The sequence below is a fragment of the Salmo salar genome, chromosome 23 (assembly GCF_965601325.2).
Source record: "Salmo salar chromosome 23, fSalSal1, whole genome shotgun sequence".
Taxonomy (NCBI): domain Eukaryota; kingdom Metazoa; phylum Chordata; class Actinopteri; order Salmoniformes; family Salmonidae; genus Salmo; species Salmo salar.
In genome coordinates, this window is record NC_138313.1 from 29,728,240 (window position 1) to 29,755,260 (window position 27,021).

Below are 27,021 nucleotides of genomic sequence, written 5' to 3' on the forward strand. Positions count from 1 at the left end.
CCGAAACCCCCAGAAGTATTTTCACAACACTTTCTTACAGCTGCACTATGCAGAAATCGCTCCGGCATTTCATGGTTGCTAAAATTCTAATAGTTCACCTAAATTTGGTTTATGTGACATAACAAGCAACTATAGTGTAGAGCAGGTATTCCCAAACTGGGGTATGCGCACCCCCAGGGGTAAGTGCAATGCAGTCGGGGGTACGGCCAATTTTTTTTTCTTAAAATTTTTTTTTCTTCACATTTTCAAACAGTAGATTTATATTTTCCAACGAGGCTATACATTTGGGTGAGTTTTTTTTCTCACCTGAGAAGCCTCGTTTCACTGCCAAAAATAAAATGTAACCATTTAGTGTTCAGCGAAATAACAACACAATGTCAAATACAAGTAGCCTAGTCAAATAATTAACATCCAATCACATTAACCGTTACTCTATCGCGGGAAACCTTCACTCTTGCGCAGACGTTTAGAAACGAAACATGACAATTTGAAAAATAAGCCTGAGTGTGAATAAAGATGACTTTCGAGTTGCAAGACATGTATAAAAACAACAGATACCATTAATAAGAAGGGGCTAGAAGGGCCTTATATGGTGAGCTACCGAGTGGCTAGGACAGGCAAGCCCCATAATATTGTGGAGGACTTAATTATTCCTGCTTCCGCCGATATGGCTGGGACAATGCTGGGGGGAAAAGGCCAAAGAAACTATACAGACAATGTCTTCATCAAACAACACTGTTACACGACACATTAGTGACATGGCAGGAGATGTTTTGAAACAATTACTGCTTTGCATACAAGTCAGTCAATTATATGCGTTACAGCTGGATGAGTCAACAGACATGGCGGGCCTGGCACAGCTCCTGGTATATGTCCGTTACGTTTATGGGTGTCAATTAAGGAAGACATCCTCTTCTGCAAACCACTGGAAACCAGTACAACAGGAGAGGATATTTTTAAAGTACTGGATAGCATTGTGACATCAAATGGGCTTTGGCGGTCAAGATATGTTGGTATCTGTACTGATGAATATGTTGGTATCTGTCCTGATGGCACAAAAGCCATGACAGGGAGACATACAGTAGTGGAATGGTAACACTTGTGCAAGCAGTTGCTTTCTACACCACTTGGGTACACTGCAGCATCCACCGAGAGGCTCTTGCTGCCAAGGGAATGCCTGAAAGCATGAAAGACGTTTTGGACACAACCGTTAAAATGGTTAACTTTATTAAAGCAAGGCCCCTGAATTCTCGTGTATTTTCTGCATTATGCAATGATATGGGAAGCGACCATGAAACGCTTTTACAACATACAGAAGTGTGCTGGTTATCAAGGGGCAAAGTATTGACACGTTTTTTGAATTGAGAGACGAGCTTAAAGCTTTCTTTACTGACCATAATTTTCCCTTGTCTGACCGCTTGCATGATGACGACTTTCTCACATGACTGGCCTATCTGGGTGATGTTTTTTCTCGCCTGAATGATCTGAATCTAGGATTACAGGGACTCTCCGCAATTATATTCAATGTGCGGGACAAAATTGAGGCTATGATTAAGTAGGAGCTATTTTATGTCTGCATTATTAACAAGGACAACACATAGATCTTTCCATTATTGAATGATTTTTGTGTGCAAATGAACTCAAGCTTACGGACAATGTCAAATGTGATATAGCGAAGCACCTGAGTGAGCTGGGTGCACAATTATGCAGGTACTTTCCCGAAACAGATGACACAAACAACTGGATTCATTATCCCTTTCATGCCCTGCCTCCAGTCCACTTACCGATATCTGAACAAGAGCCTCATCGAAATTGCAACAAGCGGTTCTGTGAAAATGTAATTTAATCAGAAGCCACTGACAGATTTCTGGATAGGACTGCACTCAGATTTTCTTGCCTTGGCAAATTGGGCTGTTAAGACACTGATGCCCTTTGCAACCATGTACCTATGTGAGAGTGGATTCTCGGCCCTCACTAGCATGAAAACTAAATACAGGCACAGACTGTGTGTGGAAAATGATTTAAGACTGAGACTCTCTCCAATACAACCCAACATTGCAGAGTTATGTGCATCCTTTCTAGCATACCCTTCTCATTGACCTGTGGTGAGTTATTCACAATTTTTGATTAACAAATAAGGTTTTATATGTAAGATGGCTAAATAAAGAACAAAATGATTGATTATTATTGTACTATTATTTGTGCCCTGGTCCTATAAGAGCTCTTTGTCACTTCCCACGAGCCGGGTTGTGACAAAAACTCACACTCATTCTTATGTTTAATAAATGTATTGTATAGTGTGTGTGTGTGTGGCAGGCTTACAATGATGGCAAAAAAACAATATTAGACCCTGTTGCTATAGGGGGTACGCAGCTGGAGGTTGAATGTTTGAAGGGGTACGGCCCGGGACTATAAAAAGTTTGGGAACCACTGGTCTAGATGAAGTGGAGTGTTCTTACCCCAGAGGCAGGATACGCTATCCAACCCAGCTCTGCTGTGGCTGTCCTCGTGTCCATCACTGTCTCTGTAGGGGAGAGAGAGAGAGAGAGAGAGAGATTAAATACACATTTCTGCTACAGTACTACCAATGCAAACACCTGATACAGTAAAACACCTCATTCCATTACTTTTGTGTAAGCCCATTTTTACTTATCAGTCCATTGAAAACCATTGATATGAGCTAGATCTTAAATATCTCATTACTGGAAGTGTATCAGCCCTTTAACCAATGGGCCAGACAAAATCAGACAGATCAGCCCACTCTACACATTTCATTACATTTCACTATTGTCAAACTGACTCTGAGAAACACAGTATGAGCTATCACCACTCTTCACTTCTTTAGTAATAGACTCTGGTTCTGAAAAGAGACCATGACATTCTTGAAGGGGAAGATATATAACCACAAATAAAAAGAGACATGGAAAGAGGGATTTACTTGCCAAACCAAAAGTATTGCATGACCTACTGTTTTCAGGAACATCAAATATGCTCACAGCTCCAAAGTTTTCTTACACTTGTTTGGAATAAGTGTGTAGGTGTAGTAAATACAGGACAGTATATAACAAACCATTCTCTGTGGACATCATTCAAAGTGTTGCCCTTGGTAAATACATCATGTTGTTTTGCTGCCCCTCTGTGTTTGTTTTCACACAGTCTAAAAGTATATTCGGCCTGGGACTGATCAATAGGTTATTGGTGGGTGATTTCTGCAGAGGAGTGCATTAAATATTGATGTACCGGGACATATTGATCACGTCCGTGATAGTGCATCAGCAGGTATACAAACACCGGTGCCACCAACTGCCACACCTGGCTTGAAGGCAGAGGGGTTCAAATGAAAAACAACTAACACTGCTTACAGAGCCACAAGGGCATTCACATTTTGGATTATTGGTGCTGTTTCACCACAACAATTGTTCTCTTTCTCTCTTTCTCAATTTTCAATTCGCTTTATTGGCATGACGTAACAATGTACAAATTGCCAAAGCTTACTTTGGATATTTACAATTTGAAAATAATAAGAATCAGATCTCTCTCTCTCTCTCTCCTTGTTGGCATGGAGTCACATCCCTTTGTTCAAAGAAGAAAATTGCCCCAATATATCAACAGGTCTGTGGGTCTGTCTGACTATCTGTCTGTCTCCTCTCTTCTCTCTCTATCTTTATCCATTCTTCGCTCTTCCTCCTTCCCCATTTTTCTGGGAGCCAGAGGGTGGAAAGCAGCATGGCAAATCATCAGTCGACAACAACAGCCATTTTACAGAGAGAGGGTCTGGTCCAATCACCTGCCAAACAACCGCACCATGCAAAATGCAGAAAAGTACCCTCACTCTCACACCAACTCAGCTTCCTACCAGTCCTCCACACTGATGCACTCCCACTTATCAGCAAACTGGTCAGGGTAGTATCATGCCATCCTGTCTTTTTTTTATTTATCTCTGTATACAGATACTTATCCTTAAATCCTAGTCTCAATGAACAGGCTGTTCTCTGTAGTCAGTGGAGGAGAGGAGAGCAGAGCAGAGCAGGCCCAGGGCCAGCCGCAGGGTACCTGCCTGCCTTTCACTTTTACTGAGCTCAAAGCCTCACATTAATCCTATTAGGGCTTCTTCAGAATTAGCAGATCATCAGAGGAAATCTCAGATTTCATCATGGAAGTACAGGCACTTTGGATTGACATCCAGGATAGATGTTGTAGACAAGACACTCCAGACCATTTCCCCAGATTACATATGCACACGTCATAAGCTATAGCAAAAATGTTTAGAATTACAGGAAATTATCTGTAAAATGTATCTTAAAAAATGCTAAATTCTCTCAGCCTAATAGTAAAATGTGTAGAATAGCATGATGACCTATAAAACTGAACATTTTCCTTTTGGCCCATGGCAATATGTGTAGAATTACAGGAAATTATCTTTAAAACAGCAACATTTTCTCTCAGCCTCATGGCAAAATGTGCAGAATAGCATGAGATTAGCTGCAAAAACGGAGAAAAAAATGATCATTGCCCCATGCCAAAATGTGTTGAATTGCTCAGACCTTGCGTGAGGGCCCCGTGAAACTGTGGTACGCCTAATCGGTCAGTGGAGTGTTATGGGCTTTATCACGAAAGGAACCATGCCGACTCTGCCTTTACAGAGACCCACAGAACAAGCCACACCACAGTCACATTATCCCTCCTATGCAGTTAGGCAAGGTAGGACAACGAGAACGCAATGAGCCAGAACACGTTAACATCTGTGTTCAGTGTTGAAGTAAATCCATTTCCCAGCACACGATTTGTCACAGTGTGCCAGCTGTACTTTCCAATGATGGCACACTTATTCAGCATCCAGCTACCAATACCTTACACTGATACATTATGACAAATCATGAGCCAGCAATACCACATAACAATATAACAACATAATTTATTACTACTCGATAACAATACTTTAAACATCTCTATACAACTAGCAAGTAACACAATACAATTTACAGTGTCTTGCAAAAGTATTCAGACCCTTTCGATTTCTCCATATTTTATTTTGTTACAAACAGGGGCGGAAATCCCGGGGGGGACACGACCCCCCCATCCTGGGAAAAATATGATTTGTCCCCCCCAATATATCACTGAAACATAACTATGTAATTTAAATAATATTAATAATACGCAATGAAAGCAATTGTGCTGATTATAGACACTTAATAGCGCGTTTTTAAGTTTCAAAAGATTGCGACCCCCCCACCCTTTGCCTCACAATGGTTTGATCCACTGCCAGTTCCTTAGCTTGCTAGGTAACGTAGAGGTCATATCTACTGTCTGAAAGGCACTCAATGCACGTAACTGACGTGAGCTTAATCCAGTCAATCGCGCACACACACTAGCTGAATATGCAGAGCTAGCGTGCAAATATTAACTATTAAGCTAGCTAGTACCTATTCCATTTATGTGGCGTCGTCAAAGATGGAATCTTTGCTATCGTCAATTTATTCCAAGATCAGCATGCATGTAAGTTAGTGCTTCAAAGTCCCTGTGATAAGGTTAGCGATAAACTGAACAGAACTACACTCTCTTCTACCATTGTTTTAAATATATTTAATGGTCTTGTTGCAAAAGCTAAATTGTCGCAAGGGAACTTTTATTTATATATTTTATTTCACCTTTATTTAACCCGGGTAGCAAAGATTATAGCAAACACCACTGAATTGGTGCTCGCTAGCTTTGCAAATTCAGCTATTGTTAGAAGCCAGCCAATATGAAACAAACGATTAAAATTACAAAAGGTTGCAGCATATGTTGTGTAAATGGTGAACTCATACAGCTGTCAACTCTTGTCACTGCAATCCGTTTCACATTTGCTAGCTACCTTTTAGATCGAAGCCCATATAGAATGATAGAAGATAAAATGATAGAAGCCCATCTCCTACTGTAAATAACCTACATACTGTGTGTGTGTAGTCAACCAGGTAGAATAATGGCAGAAAAATGGCAGAAAAAAGACGGACATCAGAGTATTTTTCAGTACACCAAAACGCAAAGAACCCTAGTAGCCTAATATCTCAGACTAGTTGATAAAATGTTCATAAGAAAGAAGTGAAATGCTAATGGAATGTTTCACAATGATGTCATTAGGCAGAGCAGGCAACAGATGGCACACAGACAGCAGAGTTGGGGACAGATATGCAGGGACAGACTGGTAGAGACAGGGAGTCTCAGGTAAGTTTGTTGAGTCTTTGTTTTGCAACATTATGAAAGGTTCTCCATTTTTTTGACTTGTTAAATAGGAACATAATTGGAAAATGCCATGGATACCCCCACTCTCAACTTAAACTGGTGACTGAACTAAGATTTGTTAAAGGCAATGGTATTGCTGTTGTGATTAGTTGTGTAGTTTTGGGTACCGGTAGTTAGGAGTACGGCAAACACCTTATTTCTTTGGTTCCTCAATATACATTTACCATATTAAACGTAGGCTATGTGTTACAGCACTACTTTTGGTGTCCCCCTCAGGAATTGCTCTTGAGAAAATTTAATGTAATTGTCCCCTCCAAAGTTGATATCAGATTTTCGCCCCTGGTTACAAAGTGGGATTAAACAATTGATTTAATTGACATTTTCTTGTCAACAATCTACACAAAATACTCTGTAATGTCAAAGTAGAATAATTTGTATTTTATTTTATTAAGATTAATACAAATTAAATAACTAAAATACAGTCGTTACATAAGTTTTCAGCTCCCTGAGTCAATTCTGAACATGTTAGAAACACCTTTGGCATCGATTACAGCTGTGAGTCTTAGGTAAGTCTAGAAGATTGTGCAATATTTGCCCATTATTCTTTTCAAAATTCTTCAAGCTCTGTCTAGATGTTGGGGATCATGGCTAGACAGCACTTTTCAAGTCTTGCCATAGATTTTCAAGCAATTTTTTCTCTTAGCTGTATTTTGGCCACTAAGGAATATTCACTGTCTACTTGGTAAGCAACTCCAGTGTAGATTTGGCCTTGTGCTGTAGGTTATTGTCCTGCTCAAATGTGAATTTCTCTCCCAGTCTCTGGTGTGAAGAAGACTGAAGTAAATGTGAATTCCTCTCCCAGTCTCTGGTGTGAAGAAGACTGAAGTGATTTTTCCTCTAGGATTTTGCTTGTGCTTAGTTCCATTCCGTTTCTTTTTATTCTGAAAAACTCCCCAGTATTTGCCAATGTCAAGCATACCTATACCATGATGCAGCCACCACCAGTGGTGATATGTTTGAGGGCAAATCCAACACAACACTTTGCATTTAGGCCAAAAAGTCTATTAATTTGCTGTTATGTTTGTTTCAGTATTACTTTCGTGCATTGTTGCATACAAGATGCATGTTTTGGAATATTTGTATTCTTTATATTTGTATTATTTTTTTCACTCGGTCATTTAGGACTACAATGTTGTTGATCCATCCTGAGATTTCTCCCATCACAGCCATTAAACCCTGAGCAGTATCATTCCTATCCTGCAGCTCAGTTCAGAAGGCCGACTGTATCTTTGATTTGTCTGGGTGGTTTAATACATAATCCACAACAAAGTTATTAACTTACAAGGTAAAAATCTGTCGTTCTGCCCCTGAACAAGGCCACTGTTCCTAGGCCATCATTGTAAATAAGAATTTGTTCTTAACTGACTTGCCTAGCTAAATAAAGGTAAAATAAAACAAATTAAAAAAACTTGACCATGCTTAAAGGAATATTCAATGTCTGATTTGTTATTGTTACCCATCTACCAATCACTGCCATTCTTTATGAAGCTTTCGAAAAGCTCCCTGATCTTTGTAGTTGAATCTGTGATTGAAATTCAATACTTGACTAAGGGGCAGCTTTTGGAAAGGGACAGATGTTGTATGTATGGGGGACTGAGGAAGGGTTAGTCATTCAAAAATCATGTCAACCCATATTGTTTCACACAGACTCCATGTAACCTATTATGTGATTTGTTGAGCTTAATTTTACTCTTGAACGAATGTAGACTTGCGTAAACAAAGGGACTGAATAGTTCTTATGAGTTGTTTATTTATCTTGGGTAAAAAAAATAATAATCCCACTTCGACAATTGAATCCATTTAAAAAATGACAATTAAATCCATTTTAATCCCACTTTGTAACACAATAAAATGTGAAGGAATCCAAGTGGTCTGAATACTTCTGCAAGGCACTGCATATGAATTCCACAATGCAACATCACAAAATGAGTACGGATGCATTTGTTATCAAAATCAGTTGTATAACAGGACAACCAGTCTCAAGATGATTTTTACACATGAAAAGTATTCTATGCCACAATGTGTTATTGAACTGCATCTGTTTTTAGTATGGGAAGCATGACCCAATTTATTTGTAGGCTTTCTTATTTATAGAGCCAGTTCTCTGGATAACATGCTACACCATGAAAGCACCATCACGTCTCATCACAACAAGGTGATCACACAGTGATTCGCCTCAGACATACCTGTCAGGATGACAAAAAAAACTATTCAGGTATAGATACTGTCTAGCATTCTTTTACACACAATCTGAATTTTTTTTTGTCCTAGATATTCTCTGTTTTTACGATGTATGTCGCCTCAGATTTGAGTGCCATCAACATTTTGAAAGTCTGAAGGTTCAAAGTAAAGACACTTATCAGGAAAAGTTCAACACGTGCACAGGTTTGGTGAAAGTGTGATAAAGATATTGCACAGACAAAACACCCTTCTATGACACACTGTAATTGTCATGGTTGGCCAAAATGACCAGCTACTGTGGGAGATCTAATGGTCCAGATGATTGCCTCTCAATAGAAATGTAACCACAACCTTAGCCACCATGGAGGTTGAAATAGGAAAAAGAGAGACTGGCAGTAGAGAGAGCAAAGAAGGCCAGAGATCATTCTATGTTTGGCCTAAGTATTTATAGAATGGACAATCAATGCATATTGCTGTGCAAATGTATAATTTAGTCAATAGTCTGTGCATGCCAGTGGAATCAGAGATCATGATTAAATACCCTGACCCACTGAAGCACTGAGATTCATATGGATACAATATCAATAACTCTTTGTTCAGGAATGGTTGGCCAGTGTCATCACTCACTCAGTTCAAATCTTTACATAAACCGGTCTTATCTGTAACACAGTGAGGACAAATGTTGAGGGTTGAAGTAATACTGTATGAATGGACACAACTAACATAATATGAAGTGTGGCCTTGAACTTGTGGCTCAGTTGGGCCGTGTGGCTCAGTTGGTAGAGCATGGCGCTTGCAACACCAGGGTGGTGGGTTGGATTCCCACAGGGGACCAGTATGGGAAAATGCATGCACTCACTGCTGTAAGTCACTCTTCAGTCACTCTGCTAAATTACTTTATTGTAAAATGTAAAACTATTCTGCTAATTACCCAGCAGCCTCTGATCTCCTTAACCTCAGCTCAAAGATATGCCTTAACAACATATCACAGGTGCAACACTATGTTCAACATATCTGAAAGCACATTTTCCCAATAGATTTATCAAATTTGTTTTGGGCGACTGCCCATGGATTCAGGGCAGAGCTGTAGACGAGAGCGCTCTCTGTGCCCTAACAAACATAACCTTCTTTTTCCCTCAGTAGGAACAAACAAAAGTATGGATTTGTGCAATTCAAACACAGAGGGGTACAAGCCTTGATCATGGATGGGGGGAAAATGTGAAAGAATACACTCACAGTGTCTCACCCCACCCAAAAGCTGTCACTATAGCCTCCTATACCATCGATACCAACGGTTTAAATGCCCCAAAACATATGGCTGTAACTGTATCACTGATGTAACACATTCACAGTTGCTGTAGATCTGAATGACTTTAGAGGCCAAAAACAGGACCAAGTTTTGAATTGGTTGATAACTGAATACTGACACTGTGTGTGTTCTCTTTTCAATCATCTAGGTATGTCTCCCAAATATATCTCATAACTGACATTGGCTTCAGAGCATTTGCACAATACTGGCATACGCACTCATTTACATCAGCCCCTATCTCTGTTTGTACATTCTTCCTTTACAAATGACTTTGTCAATAGTGCTGCAGTACATAAATGAAATGTAATTGTCTATCATAGTAAGTGGCTACATTGTCAGCCATACGCTGGAGGCTTCATACGAATCACATTTAGAGTACTGAAGGAGAATACATATGAGCCCAGTACTGAGGGAGCTCTCACATTAGTGGCTGTGTTGGAGGGACAGATACCTAACTGTGTAGTAGTGCACTGGGCAGGGGAGACTGGGTTATGGTGGAAAGTCTGACTGAGCTAATTAAACAATTATGCAGTCAGTGGTGACACCGCTCACTTGACCCTGCTAGAATGTGTGCTAACATTTATTTAGTTCCTCGAAGTCAAATCCCACCGGTGGAGACTCTGCCTGTAAAGAAGAGGCTGTACCTAGGGAATTCTATTCCCCATCCCATTCCAACTCAGTGTGGGTGACACATTTATAAGGCTGGAACTGTTCCAGTTGTATTTATAGTGAAGAGATTTCAGGGAGGAGGCAGTGTGAGGCAAACTCCTCTCATGGGACATTAGCATTCTCTCTGTCGCTTTCACTTTCCTCTGTCAAAAACAAACCATGCTTTGAATAAACTACAGCATAACATGTTTGGCATATACTGTACGCACCGTATATCCAAGTTTCCAGCTGAGATAAACAGAGATCAAAAACAATTGCTGTTTGAATCAGAGTTGGGAAATATACTTCCCTCCTTAAACTATTGACAAAACTGTCCTTCACACATACAGACACACGCATACACACACACACACACACACACACACACACACACACACACACACACACACACACACACACACACACACACACACACACACACACACACACACACACACACACACACACACACACAGTGTGTGCCAGGCGCTGCTGTTCTCCTTGTAGAGGACATGTGGGAGCGATGCGATGGAATTCATTTCTGCTCTCCAGGCACTAATTAATTACCTTTCTCTACGGTAGTTTGTCTGAAACAGGAAAGGTCAGCAGGACTACTTTGGCCATTAGTAGAGAGAGAGACATCTGCAAATACAAACACCAACTTAGAACACCAGAGGAATCAGGAAGGATGACTAAGGGTAGCACCACTTCCAATACAAGTGTAAAACTATGTTTCCATAAGACCCTAAAACCTGAATCATCCGTGTGGAGAATAGTGAAAAGTGGAGGATCTCGTGTAGATCTTGGCTCTCCTGTTGTAGTGGATGATTGCTTGCCCAAGATGATTGAGTGTTGAGAGGGTGACCCACTCAGTACCTCTCCCTGCATAGATTTCATCAGTAGAACTCCTGCTGCTGAAAGAGTGATTGGAGGAATGACTGGGCTCTGATTGAGTTGAACAGGCCGTGGATGGACATGCCATGAGAGAACATGGATGACAGACAGACCAGACCGCCCAAAGCATGAGACAAAGCACCTTCCAGAAGACTCCATCCCTATGAATTAACAAGATATGTGCATTTTACAATGATTTCACCAAAAATTATGGTGAACTCCTTTGAACTGCTTTCATGATTGAATCGCACATTTTAGTTATAGCTCTTTCTATTTTTGTCCATGCCATTACATATTCATCATTGGGTAAATTGATTATTGCAGCAGACTCTATCCTATGGCTCCTGTGGCAGTTTGCACACAGCTGTGCCTCAGTACATGCTGTATATTAGCTGAGGAGAGACCAACCTTATTACTGCTTGATGAAGACTGCACTATTACCCAGTACAAAGCCTACTGAGACTTGGCATCCGCACACAACTCTTAGTTGCAACACATTATGGACTCCATTACAGGCCTGTTACTGGCTCCCTCACTGCTCTGAGTAGACATCATTATCTCACAGGACTCACAGGAACAGGCGAGAATAGATTCGCAGGTAGTTACATTCTGAATTCACCAGGACTTGTCACCCTAGATTCCATTGTAATTGCAGTCAGTTCTCCAGATGTATAGTTCAGTCTCGATATTTAAACATGCTCTGACTGTGGCGTCTGCCTGTGGCGTCTGCCTGCCTCATATTTGACTTGAGGAGATGACAGCTCAATTACCTGCTGATCCACTGAGCAGGGCTGAAGAGCTCTGGTAAAAGCGCCAACAGAGCAGGTGAACAGTCATTCTGAACAGAAATAAGTAATGCTATGTTACTGGTGAGAGAGAGATAAAAAGCAAAGGTCCCCATTGAGACCAAACCCTTTCATGCCTTACACTTCCACCAAATATTAGCAGAAGGGATCATAACTTATGTCCAACCCTGTGCATGGGGTATATAACTCTGACTCGTAATTCTAAAAGCCTGGCTTCAGATAGTAGCTCACGGAAATGGGATTAAAGCTAATTGCAAGCATCCATCTTTGTTGACACACCCCAACGGGAAGGGCCAGAAGGGATCCAGCTTTTGTCAAATTAACTTAAAGTAGATGTTCTTTGCATTTGAGCTAACCCTAACCCTTTTCCTGACCTTAACCTAAATCTCCTAACATTACAATGTTAATTCTCCTAACCTGCTGTGTAAATTCTCCTAACCTACCACGAAAAGTCAAATCTGACGTTAATTTCACAAAAGCTGGATCTCATCTAGGAATGACCACCTTGAAGCTGTTAGCCAGGAATTAGACTCAGAACAATACCAGCCACAAATGATTTCCCTGTATGAGTGGAGGGGATGAGACCCTTTCTCTCACACCATCTCTTTCATAATCAATCCCTCTCTCTGTAACAAGGGAGTTTATTATAAACAACATGTCTGGCCTTCTGCAGGAGACAATCACATCCTCACTCGGCCTCCCAGAGCACCAGGCTAGCTCCATTTCGGAGCTCGTCTCACATTAAACAGACAAAATATAACAACACACACACTCATACTTATTTGAATGATTTGTTCCGGAAAACAACTATACTCAGACAGATATGTCTGGAGAATGTATTGACTCCTGAGGCACATTGCGACATGGCCCTAAAGAACCGGAACAATAGGAGTCTGAAAGGTACTCTTAAGGTAAGGAACAGTGGGAGAGACAGAGGTATACTGCTATCCACATCCAACACAACACAGGGACCATGGAAAGAAGTATATATAGATGCGTTGTAACCTGAAACAGAAGCTCTACAGAACATACAGCCCCAGGGGAGAATAGACAAGATACATATATTCAATGCAGTATGCCTGCCTGCTGTAGGAGACCCAAAGACATCTGGCCATAGGCACCGTTCTTAATAAGCTCCTGTGAGGAATTCTTCACAGAGTTACTTAGAGGGAAGGGGGAACGTGGAGGAAAGAAGAAAACAACATATTAATCATGTTCTCTCAAATTGGGAGGACAGAAAATAAATCCTATCAGACTATTCAATTACCATTCCTGCTGACAAACCACATTCTCCAAGTCCTTGTAAGTATTTCTGATACAGTGTGTGTTGACTGGGAGTGAAGTAGAGTGTTGACAGGATATTGAGTAGACACAACTGAACAACATTGTCTCTCTGTCCTATCTAGTGCACTGAGCAGAGCTCACTCCACTGTGTTGACAGCGCTACGTGCTACCAATGCTACTGGAGTGAAGTGCTGACCAAATGTTACCGCCCGAACAGCCTGTTGGTGACAACTGTGTTTTTCAAGAGTGGTTGTCAGACATGTCCTAGCCCTGTGTAAAAATGTCTGGACTCTGGAGTTTAAATACGATATGGCCAGGGGCTACCAAGACCACTTGAGTGGCAGTGCAGAAGGGCAAGCTGGCTCACTTGTGGAAACACCTCACGGACACTCCAGGTGAAATGGTAGTGTGTTGAGTGTTTGGGGGGATTTGAAGCAAAGTGGTTAAGAGGTTGAAAATGTCCCTCATGGCAAAGAGAAACAGTTTTTGTACAATCTCCTTCAAGACTAAACTCAGCAGTGAGTGTGTTGGAACTCTGACATCTGTTATAAGCATACATGTATCGTGAAAATAAATGTATGTATGCTTGTGGCATGTGTTACATGTGTGCATGTAATGTAACTGACAGGTGGCTAATGATACCCTATGGGTGTGGCACATTTACCTTACCTGTCATCTTGGGTTACCCTGGTGGGGCGGCAGGTAGCCTAGTGGTTAGAGCATTGGACTAGTAGCTGCAAGGTTTCAAGATCGAATCCCTGAGCTGACAAGGTAAAAATCAGACCCTGAACTTGGCAGTTAACCCACTGTTCCTAGGCCGTCATTGAAAATAAGAATTTGTTTGTAACTGACTTGCCTAGTTAAATAAAGAGTTAAAAAAATGGGTTACCCTTGCTATGGGCTGACTGAGACAGGTGTGTGCCTGTGGGTATCATAGGTATTTGGACTGAGGAGGTAAAAAGGTCACCAGTCATGTGAGAAGGAGGGGCTGAGGAAACAATGGCTGAGATGAAGTAGTGAGTTTCAAGGAATATGGAAGTAGAGGGATGTGGAGGATGTGCAGTATGTTTGGTACGGTAGAGGTAAACTTAACTGGCAGCTGCCTGAAGAATCAGAGGTCTATCACTACTGGGATAGCCATGCCTTCCTAGACAGACAGGCTAGAGTGCTGAGATTCTCCTCTCAGGCAGAAATCTGACTCTGGGCAGCTGTTAGCTGAGGTAGGGGCCTGTCAATGTGCCCTATGACTGAGGGCCAGTGGAGGCCTGAACTCCCCTAGTGGAGCAGCTTGAAGGTCCTCTGGCTCTGAGCAGGGCTACAGTATGTCTCTATCAGTATCTCGAGGGCAAACTTAACCCAGAGCAGCTGGCCGCCGAGGTTCCCCAGTGAGGGTATGTTTCCACCTCTGTAAACACTTCACATCCACTCAGGAAGAATGAGTCCTTTGTGACAATACACCCCTACGCTCACTCAAAAACAAAAAAGTACTCCTCTCAATCTTTTCTTTCCCTCGGCCAGTCTAAAATCTATCCTCTCTTCTTACCCTGAGAGAGAGGCATGTGATCCTCAGTTCTCTCTCTCTCAGTTCTCTCGATTTAGATGCGGGCCCCTATCCAGCCAGCCATCAATCTGATGAGACATAACTGAAGAAGGCAAGACACTGCTCTGTAAGCTGCTAGCCTGGCTGCTGACAACCTTTAATAACCATAGTAAACACACTCAGCAATAAAGAGCTGTCTCTGTTTACTATATACACCGAGAGAGAGGATGAGACAGGGTTCAGACCACTGGACAGGATTATAGGTGTGTGAGAGAAAGTGCTCTGTGTGTGTGTGTGTGTGTGTGTGTGTGTGTGTGTGTGTGTGTGTGTGCGTGCGTGTGTGCCTGCATGTGTGTGTCTGCGTGTGTGTGTGTGTGTGTGTGCGTGCGTGTGTGCCTGCATGTGTGTGTCTGCGTGTGTGTGTGTGTGTGTGTGTTCACTAGCACAAGATCACACAAATATCACACCTGGGAATCGTGATATTTGTGCAAAGGGCTACATTCATGCTCACATATTGTTTACACAGGAAATGTAACTGTCAGTCAGAGTGAGTGACACATTTCATCCACTGAGGTAAACAAGTTCTGAGCTTGACAGCTGCCTCCAATCGCTCTTTTTATCTCAGGTAATAGGTTGCCAGCAGACATTTCACGCAACACCATCACACACGGAGCTATAATTCACTGGGAAATATCCCTGTCTTTTCACATTGATAACGCACCAATAAAACAACATCTATTCAAAGCTGAATTAAAGTTGCTATACTGCCAAAATGAGAAAGGCTTTAAAACACCAGCTGCAGCCTTAGTCTGCTGTGATAAAGGCATTGTGATATTCTCTCATGGTTAAATGGATTTACTAAAAGGATATTAAGAAGGAATCACTGGTCACTGTAATAATGGAACACTAGTCACTGTAATAATGGAACACAAGTCACTGTAATAATGAAACACTAGTCACTGTAATAATGGAACACTAGTCACTGTAATAATGGAACACTAGTCACTGTAATAATGGAACACTAGTCACTGTAATAATGGAACACTAGTCACTGTAATAATGGAACACTAGTCTCTGTAATAATGGAACACTAGTCACTGTAATAATGGAACACTAGTCACTGTAATAATGGAACACTTGTCACTGTAATAATGGAACACTAGTCACTGTAATAATGGAACACTAGTCACTTTAATAATGTTTACATACGGCTTTACTCATTTCACATGTATATACTGTATTCTATTCTACAGTATTTTAGTCAAAGCCATTCTAAAATTGCTAATCCTAATATTTATATATTTCTTAATTCTATTATTTTACTTTTAGATTTGTGTGTATTGTTGTGAATTGTTAGATACTACTGCACTGTTGGAGCTAGGAACAAGCACTTCGCTACGCCCGCAATAACATCCGCTAAATATGTGTATGTGACCAATACAATTTGATTTGAGAAGACTATTACTGTCAATCGCTCATCCTATTAACTAGTCATGTCTCTTAAATAGGGTCATGGACTTGTGGTATTATAATATATGCCTTCTGTTGATGTAAATCAGCCATGGTGTATTATGATGTAATAGTTCTGCCTCTACCAAAAGTATGTATAAGCCACTATCAATAACATACACAGCAAGATAAGTGGTCAAGATACCCAGCAGGTAACTGTTGTGTTCAGTGCTTGGATCAGCCCCTTCTCAGTATGTCCACTAAGTGAAGCCAGTAGCCTACCCTGTGAGGACCAAGATGCAGGTGAAACTCTGATACATAACAGCAGAAAATCACTGTTATTTTGCCATAGAAGGTAACATGAAAGTCAGCCAGCCTATCTACAGTAGAGATGAAAAACACAGAGGAGTTCAGTGTTTTCTCATTGTTTCCCATTTCCATTTCACTCCTTAGTCCACAGAGCACTGTTTTTCTTTTGATAACAGACTCCCAATACCTCTTCTTGGTGACGCCTATCACAGATTTCAGTCTGGTTTGCACACTTGCTGTGGGTAAACACATTAACTATAAGGTTCTCAAGGCAAACACTTTGAGCAGGTACAAAGACTCAAAATATACTGTAGCAGGACTTCCACAGGGTGCAACTGTATGAAATGGAACACTAGATTTTTAAAATGTTTATTATTTTTTTGTTAACCTTTATTTAACTAGGCAAGTCAGTTAAGCACAAATTCTTATTTACAATGACAGCCTACACCAGCCAAACCCGGACGACGCTGGGTCAATTGTGCGCCGCCCTATGGGACTCCCAATAACGGCCGGTTGTGATACAGCCTGGATTCAAACCAGGGTGTCTATAGTGACGCCTCAAGCACTGAGATGCAGTGCCTTAGACCGCTGTGCCACTCGGGAGCCCCTGAAGGGATGGCACAATTAAGAATGACAGTAATTCCTTATGATAGGGACAATTTTATCAGTTAATTTAAAATCAACAATCATGTGACAAAAGCTAGGGGAAAGTTTGGCCTGATAACGATTTCAATGTATGGACTTCTTCGCCTTAACTTAAACCTATGCATTGTCATAATTTTTAGGGCCGATTTCCTCAATGATTGATAATTGATGTATTGGGGAAATGTTCTTATTCTCTGAATAAAGAGATGTGACTCCAGAGGGAGTCCACAGAATGTATGTAAGGAAAAAGAAGGAGAGAGAGAGAGCGATTGAGAGAATTGGATATAGTGGAGAGAAAGATTGGGATTCAGACCAGGGGAGAAACTTCCTCCATCCACCTCCTCTAATCCTCTTCTCGGACATACAGTATACATTCACACGACTACTTCACACAAGACACTCTCCTCTCTACAGTCAGATGATACACATATCATGGTACCCTCTCTCTGCCCTCATAGCAGTGAGGGGTAAACCTGCACCACAGGCAATCATGGCATGTTTACGCCACAACAACAAACAGGTTAGCACATGCATGTTGTGGTTAGAATGTATACCGCGGTGTTGTGACTTTGCCTAAGGTTATTATTATTATTTATAAACTTAGTAGTTTGGCTCCTGGATGCTGATTTGCTGAAAGCCGTTGTATATCAGACAATATACCATGGGTATGACACAAAATTACTTGTTTACTATTCTAATTATGTTGGTAACCAGTTTGTAATAGCAAGAAGGCACCTCGGTGGTTTGTGGTATATGGCCAATATACCACAGCTAAGGGCTGTATCCAGGCACTTCGCTTCGCATCGTGCCTAAGAACAGCCCTTGGCCATGTTATATTGGCCAAATACCACACCACCTTGGGCCTTATTGCTTAAATATATTTATCTGTCGTGATGCAGCAGCATCAAACTGCACTCAGGATCATCCTAACACTCATATTCCCCTCAGGTTTATTCCTATTATGTGTCCTGAGCAGCAGACTAGCTTAACCTTCTGTAGCCCTGCGGCTCTCTGAGGAAGGAACATCATCTGCACATCTATCACCTCTATGGCATATTTATTGCCTTACCTCCCGACTCTTCTACATTTGCACACACTGTACATAGATTTTTCTAGTTTTCTTTTCTATTGTGTTATTGACTGTACGTGTCACGGTTGTCGTCGGGAAAGGAGGACCAAAATGCAGCAGGGATGTGGATGCTCATCTTGATATTTATTTATGAAATAAAGTGAACACCAAAATAATAAACACGGAAAAACGCACAAACAACCAAACAGTCTTGTAAGGCTCACACACGCAAAACAAGAGACAATCCCCGACAAACACCAAACCAAACACATACCCATATATAGGACTCTCAATCAGAGGCAACGAGAAAGCACCTGCCTCCAATTGAGAGTCCAACCCCCCATCAACCTAAACATAGAAATACAACTAACCAGACTAAACATAGAAATACATAAACAAGGAACAGTGCCCAAAAACCCCGGAATACATAAATCAAATACCCTTCTACCAAAAACACCACCCCGAACCACATAAAACAAATACCCTCTGCCACGTCCTGACCAAACTATAATAACAAATAACCCTTATACTGATCAGGACGTGACAGTACCCCCCTTAAAAGTGCAGACCCCGGATGCACCTCATAAATAAACAAAACCCAAAACAAAGAAAACAAAAAACAAAAAAAATAAATCCCCCTAAACTAAAGGGAGGGAAGGGAGGGTGGCTGCCATCACCGACAGCACTTGTGCTACACCCCCCCTCCCCAACCCACCTATACAGGTGGTGGTTCAGGCTCCGGTCTACTGTCCTCCAGAAAGAAGACAGACTTAATCCGTTTCGGGCCGTAGGCAGACTCCCCTCATTCCGGATCGTAGGCAGACCTCTTCCATTCCACACTGTCGGCAGACTCATTTGAAACACAGTTACTTATATTTAGTTCTGGATCATTAATAGACTTACTCAGTTCCGGGTTGCTGCTAGACTCCTTTGGTTCTGGGTCACAGGCAGACCCCTTCGGTTCCGGGTCACAGGCAGACCCCCTCGGTTCCGGGTCGCTGCTAGACTCCTTTGGTTCTGGGTCACAGGCAGACCCCTTCGGTTCCGGGTCACAGGCAGACCCCCTCGGTTCCGGGTCACAGGCAGACCCCCTCGGTTCCAGGTCACAGGAAGACCCCCTCGGTTCCGGGTCACAGGCAGACCCCCTCAGCTCCGGGTCACAGGCAGACGCCCTCGGCTCTGGGCAGGCGGGCCACTCTGGCAGATCCGGCGCGGCGGGCCGCTCTGGCAGATCCGGCGCGGCGGGCCGCTCTGGCAGATCCGGCGCGGCGGGCCGCTCTGGCAGATCCGGCGCGGCGGGCCGCTCTGGCAGATCCGGCGCGGCGGGCCGCTCTGGCAGATCCGGCGCGGCGGGTCGCTCTGGCAGATCCGGCGCGGCGGGTCGCTCTGGCAGATCCGGGCAGACGGGCCGCTCTGGCAGATCCGGCGCGACGGGTCGCTCTGGCAGATCCGGCGCGGCGGGTCGCTCTGGCAGATCCGGGCAGACGGGCCGCTCTGGCAGATCCGGCACGACGGGCCCCTCTGGCTGATCCTGGCAGGCGGGCCGCTCTGGCAGATCCGGGGAGGCGGGCCGCTCTGGCTGATCCGGGCAGGGGGGCCGCTCTGGCTGATCCGGGCAGGCGGGCCGCTCTGGCGGCTCCTGACTGGAGGGCAGCTCTGGCGACTCCTGACTGGCGGGCAGCTCTGGCGACTCCTGACTGGCGGGCAGCTCTGGCGACTCCTGACTGGCGGGCAGCTCTGGCGACTCCTGACTGGCGGGCAGCTCTGGAGACTCCTGACTGGCGGGCAGCTCTGGCGACTCCTGACTGGCGAGCGGCTGACACACTAGATGCCTGATGCGTGGTACTGGTACTGTAGGTATCAGCCTGGGAACACGCACCTCAGGGCTAGTGCGGGGAGCGGGAACAGGACGAGTCGGACTGGGCTGACGCACTGGAAGCCTGGTGCGTGGTGCTGGTACTGGACGTGCCAGACTTGGACCACGCACCTCAGGGCTAGTGCGGGGAGCGGGAACAGGACGAATCGGACTGGGCTGACTCACTGGAAGCCTGGTGCGTGGTGCTGGTACTGGACGTGCCAGACTGGGGTTTCGCACTTCCGGGTCCGCACGAGAGACAGGAACTGGAAACACCGGGCCATGGGGGCGCACAGGCGGTCTTGATCTCACCTCCTGCACAACCCGTCCTGGCTGGATGGAACTAGTAGCCCTGTACGAGCGGGGTGCTAGTACAGGGCGAACTGGGCTGTGCAGGGGCCTGATGGTTGCCGTGCGTAGAGCGGGCATAGGGTAGCCTGGTCCTATTAGACCAGACGCGCTGCGCAGGCATTCTTCTACCAGGCTGGATGCCCACTCTAGCACGGCATCTGCGAGGGGCTGGAATAACTCGCACTGGACTGTGCGTGCGTATGGGCGAGATTGTGCGCACTTCAGCAAAACACGGCGCCCTCCACTCCATACGGTCCTCCCTATAAACACGGGGAGCTGGCTTAGGGCTCACCCTTGGCCCAGCCAAACTACCCGTGTGCCCCCCCCCAAAGAATTATTGGGGGTGCCACTCGTGCTTCAACGCCAGTCGTGTTCCTCGGTAGCGTTCCCGGTCTTCGCTCCATTTTCTCCATGGACCCTCCCCGGCCATAATCTGTTCCCATGTCCATTTCTCCCGTTGGTCCAATTTAAATTCCCCTTGCTCCTCAAAGTCCACCTGTTGCTCCTTCCTCCGCTGCTTGGTCCGTTTGTGGTGGGAGATTCTGTCACGGTTGTCGTCGGGAAAGGAGGACCAAAACGCAGCAAGGATGTGGATGCTCATCTTGATATTTATTTATGAAATAAAGTGAACACCAAAATAATAAACACGGAAAAACGCACGAACAACCAAACAGTCTTGTAAGGCTCACACACGCAAAACAAGAGACAATCTCCCACAAACACCAAACCAAACACATACCCATATATAGGACTCTCAATCAGAGGCAACGAGAAAGCACCTGCCTCCAATTGAGAATCCAACCCCCCATCAACCTAAACATAGAAATACAACTAACCAGACTAAACATAGAAATACATAAACAAGGAACAGTGCCCAAAAACCCCGGAATACATAAATCAAATTCCCTTCTACCAAAAACACCACCCCGAACCACATAAAACAAATATCCTCTGCCACGTCCTGACCAAACTACAATAACAAATAACCCTTATACTGGTCAGGACGTGACAGTACGTTTGTTTATGTGTAACTCTGTGTTGTTTTTGTCGCACTGCTTTGCTTTATCTTGGCCAGATCGCAGTTGTAAATGAGAACTTGTTCTCAACTGGCCTTCCTGGTTAAATAAAGGTGAAATTAAAAATGAAAAAGGATTCATCAAGGACGAGAGGGAACTCAAAACATGGAAACATGAGCTGCTAAGTTGGATATTAGGTTGTAATACTTCCACATGTAGTTATTCTGATGGTATGAGCTGAAACATCCAACATCAGTAATTAGGTCAGATTGTAAATTCCATTCTATGCTTGTTTGTTTATTTGTTTTTATCCTCACAGGTATTCTTCTCCCAAAACAGTGGTTTATCTCCACCGAACACGACCTTAGCAAAAACAACATTATCTAACAGCCAGTGAAAAAACTTTGCAGATGAACTAACCACCTCTGTCTGCCCTTTACTGAGTATAATTAAGTCTGGTGCTGTAATTCCCAACCTGAATGTCAGTGGCACAACATACACACATCACCTGCATTAGCCAGGAGTTATTGGCACATTAACCTTTAGACAATGTGAATATTCCAAACAAAAGAAATTGCTTCTGTCTTTCTCACTCTCTCTGGCTCTCGCTGACTCTCTCTGGCTCTCTCTCTCGAATTCTCACTAAATCTGAACGCTACACTAGTGTTTTTATAGCATTTTATCAGTTTACTGGCTTAAAGCAGAACTAGGACTGTTTACTTTGGAAGCAGGCCAAGCCAGGAGAGGCAGGGATGTGGAGCAGAAAAGAACAGGGAAAAGCATTCTAAAACAAAACCAGGGTAAAGAACCTGGGGCTGGTGTGTGATCTTACTTCTCCTGATCTCTTATCATGACCCTGAAAGCTTGGTTCAGACTGTTTTCTGGTATTTTCTCTTTTTACTTATGTACGGTATGGTTATGATAGATTCGATGTGACTTTGCAAAAGCATTATTTTTATATACAGTGGAAATGTATCCTGAAAGGAAAATAACCTCACACTCAACGTCAACAAAACAAAGGAGATGATCGTGGACTTCAGGAAACAGCAGAGGGAGCATCCCCCTATCCACATCGACGGGACAGCAGTGGAGAAGTTCCTCGGCGTACACATCACGGACAAACTGAAGGCGCAGCGGCGCCTCTTCAACCTCAGGAGGGTGAAGAAATTCAGCTTGTCACCAAAAATACTCACAAACTTTTACAGATGCACAATTGAGAGCATCCTGTCGGGCTGTATCACTGCCTGGTACGGCCACTGATCCGCCCACAACCGGAAGGCTCTCCAGAAGGTAGTGAGGTCTGCACAACGCATCACCGGGGCCAAACTACCTGCCCTCCAGGACACCTACACCACCCAATGTCACAGGAAGGCCAAAAAGATCATCAAGGACAACAACCACCCGAGCCACTGCCTGTTCACCCCATTATCATCCAGAAGGCGAGGTCAGTACAGGTGCATCAAAGCTGGGACCGAGAGACTGAAAAACAGCTTCTATCTCAAGGCCATCAGACTGTTAAACAGCCATCACTAACATTGAGAGGCTGCTGCCAACATACTGACTCAACTCCAGCCACTTTAATAATGGAAAAATGGATGTAATAAATGTATCACTTGCCACTTTAAACAATGCCATTTCATATAATGTTTACATACCCTACATTACTCATCTCATATGTATATACTGTACTCTATACCATCTACTGCATCTTGCCATCTTGATGTAATGTATCACTAGCCACTTTAAACAATGCCACTTTTATATGTTTACATACCCTACATTACTCATCTCATATGTAAATACTGTACTCTATACCATCCACTGCATCTTGCCTATGCCGTTCTATACCATCACTCATTCATATATATTTTTATGTACATATTCTTATTCATTCCTTTACACTTGTGTGTATAAGGTAATTGTTGTGAAATTGTTAGGTTAGATTACTCGTTGGATATTACTGCATTGTCGGAACTAGAAGCACAAGCATTTCGCTACACTCGCATTAACATCTGCTAACCATGTGTATGTGACAAATAAAATGTCATTTGATTTGAAGAAATTGAAGTCACTGGAGGAAAACGTGGAGTATGTTGAAGTCGATTTGAGCAAATTGATGCCTGCTTTTGTACAGGTGTGTGTGTGTATATATATATTCTATATATATTCTACAGTTGACAATCTTTGGCCCTTTAAACATTCACTGTACATGCAGCTCAGGTGCCTGGAGGACAGCTACTTCTCACAGCAAACATAAATAATGAAGGGTTTTAAGTCCCACAGTACACTATTCCCCTATTTCTCTCATCAGACCATCTAACAGACTTCACTACTCCTCACAGAAACTCCTGTATGGCTAATTAGTCTGGTTACACATTGGCAGATGCAGTAGTTTGTCAGTGTATTGCTATCGGCTATGGTGTCATTTTGCAGGTATGTCAAGTTAAGTGTTTTGCTTTTCTGCTTCCTGGACTATGTTTTACAGACCCTAGGCTGCAAGTGGGCCTACTAGGTTTCCACAGAAACAATTATGAAAAGCAACTCTGTAAGGGAGAACTTACTATGGAAGTAATGCATCAAACAACACTATAGGCTTTATGCACAGAAAGCAGAGAGTACTTCAATACCACATATGACAAACCCCAAAACTATCATTTCAGTGTTGTTTGAATAAGAAACAAAGAGAGAAAGAGCGAAAATTGTGTTTATGACAGAGATGGGAATTGAAATTGTTGGCAGACATACAGCTCTGTGGTCAGTGGGAGAGTCTTGGTGGATGAGAGTACTGCTGGTAGTGTTGTGTGGGGCGCTGGAGATAAAAGTGGTGATATGACAGCTCTGTGGTCAGTGGGAGAGTCTTGGTGGATGAGAGTACTGCTGGTAGTGTTGTTTGGGGTGCTGGAGATAAGTGGGGATATAACCCCTGGCCTGTGATACATTCTCCTGGTCTACGAAAGGCTCCGGCCCAGAAAGATACAGCACACAGAGAATCAGTATCCCTCACTCTGTCTCTCTCTTTTGACTTACCCCTCTCTCTTTCTTTAGATATCTCCCTCACTTTCTCTCTGAACAGAAATACTGTGAAATAACTTAATGGAAGTAAAAGCCAAGGTTGAATTCAACCATTCGGGACAACAATGAAGTTAGTATTACTAATGAGCCCTAAAAGAGAGCATGCCAAAAAGTAGCATGCACAGGGGTGGCAGGTAGCCTAGTGGTTAGAGTGTTATGCCAGTAACTGAAAGGTTGCTAGATCGAATCCCTGAGCTGACAAGGTAAAAATATGTTGCTCTTCCCCTGAACAAGGCAGTTAACCCACTAGCCCGCCATTGTAAATAAGAATTTATTCTTAACTGACTTCCCTAGTTAAATTTAAAAAACACTATTACACTAAAATAGGTGTGTTTTCAGAACGTGTTGCGTAAATAATATTTTAATAATTAGTCTCTCCTTAAACAAAGTCTATTGGGTTAGGTGCCAAAAAGGTTTTGAAATCCTATGGAATCATTATTTAGTACACACCTTTGCGTGTTCCCAATTAACGTCTTTTGAGCAATCGCCTTAAAACATAATCCCTAGATTTCAGCACAACAGGAAAGAGGAGATTACCGTCTATGTGGTGCCCACACATACACACAGTGCTGAAACAGAATACGTATTATATCTGTCTGTCTAAGGCCATGTAGTGAGCGTGCTTTTGCATCGATTGAACTTCAGTGACCCCAAAATAGCCCGAAACATTCCAGCTACCCCTGATAACAGGCCTGGTTGTGCTGGTGTGAACACTGTGAAACTTGATCTGGGTGAATATCAATGTGTCATTAGCTGTAATGTAACTTTGTGTCATCCATCATCACATCCAAAACTCAGCAGAAGTTCAGCAGTCTGTCTCGCCATCTCTCTTCCTCTGCTCCCTCAGCCTCCTTTCCACTGCTGTCTGGGAAAGGCAAACAGGCCGGAGGCTGTGGGAGAGCCATGGTAAAAACAGGTTTATGTGCTCTAATCCCTGATCATTTGGAGCTCAGGAGCCTCCCTCTCTCAACACCTCTAAGGGGGCCTATCAGGGCTGGGCCCCTCTGGACGACAGGGCCCATACATACAGGTTCACCCAGGGCCCTGGCCACAGCCCTGAGATGATTACCGCTTAAGCTTCATTTGGCAAGTTGGGACAATAGACTTAAAGCTTTGGAGCCTTTAAACGGGCTCTGGATAACTGCTCTGACTGAGCTGATCCACTCACACATTCCAGGAGTGACCTTCCCCCTCAGAACATCAGGCCTCTTAAAACCACCACCATCAGGTGGCTGAAAGATGGCCGGCGGCTGGGCTGGGGATAAGTCTCACTGGACTGTGTTAGCCATCAGCTGCTGGCCTGTTCAGTCTGTGCTAATCCATTCTCACAACCTGGGACCCTGCTCTCCACTACATCACTTGACTTCCCTTCAGTGTGAATGGTGCAATAACACTGTAGAAAGCCATCGCAGTGCTAGAGGCATTACTCCAGACCCGAGTCCCATAGAACGGCACACAATTGGCCCAGCGTTGTCCGGGTAAGGGTAAGGTTTGGGGGGGGGGGGGGGGGGCTTTACTTGGCTCATCGCGCTCTAGCGACTCCTTGTGGCGGGCCAGGATCCTGCAATATTGGTGCAGCTGGCTTCCATGTTCAGCTGGCGGGTGTTAAGGAGCGCGGTTAGGCAGGTCATGTTTCGGAGGACGCATGACTCCACCTTCCTCTCTCTCTCTCCCCGTTGGGGAGTTGCAGCGATGAGACAAGATCGACATTGGGGAGAAAAAGGGGTAAAATACAAAAAAAACAAAAAAAAACGGATTCTCTGTTCTGATGAAACCAAGTTGAACTCTTTGGCCTAAATGCCAAGCGTCACGTCTGGAGGAAACCTGGCACCATCCCTATGGTGAAACATGGTGGTGGCACTATCATGCTGTAGGGATGTTTTCAGTGGCAGAGAATGGGAAACTAGTCAGGATTGAGGGAAAGATGAACGGAGCAAAGTACAGAGAGATCCTTGATGAAAACCTGCTCCAGAGCGCTCAGGACCTCAGACTGGGGCAAAGGTTCACCTCCAACAGGACAATGACTGTAAGCACACAGCCAAGACAACACAGAAGTGGCTTCGGGACAAGTCTCTGAATGTCCTTGAGTGGCCAAGCCAGAGCCCGGACTTGAACCCGATCGAATGTCTCTGGAGAGACCATACATAATCCAAGATGGCGTAGCAGTCAGGCGTCCTTTGTCCTTGTCTTATCGTGTCCTGTGTATATATATTTTTATGTATTTTTCTTCGCATATCTTTTTTTAATATTTTTTTTCTAAAACTCAACTTCAAAACACTCTCCTGCAACCCGCCTCACCCAATGTGGTACG

The 27,021-nt window shown here is 43.6% G+C and overlaps 1 protein-coding gene across 1 annotated transcript in view; it reads right to left on the reverse strand.

Moving 5' to 3' along the window:
• The window catches only part of ephb1 (EPH receptor B1), an 85,276-nt gene that overhangs the window by 26,448 nt on the left and 31,807 nt on the right, over positions 1-27,021 (reverse strand). The window contains 1 exon segment of the mRNA NM_001140915.1: positions 2,460-2,524. Within this exon segment, the coding sequence (NP_001134387.1) occupies positions 2,460-2,524 (65 nt within the window).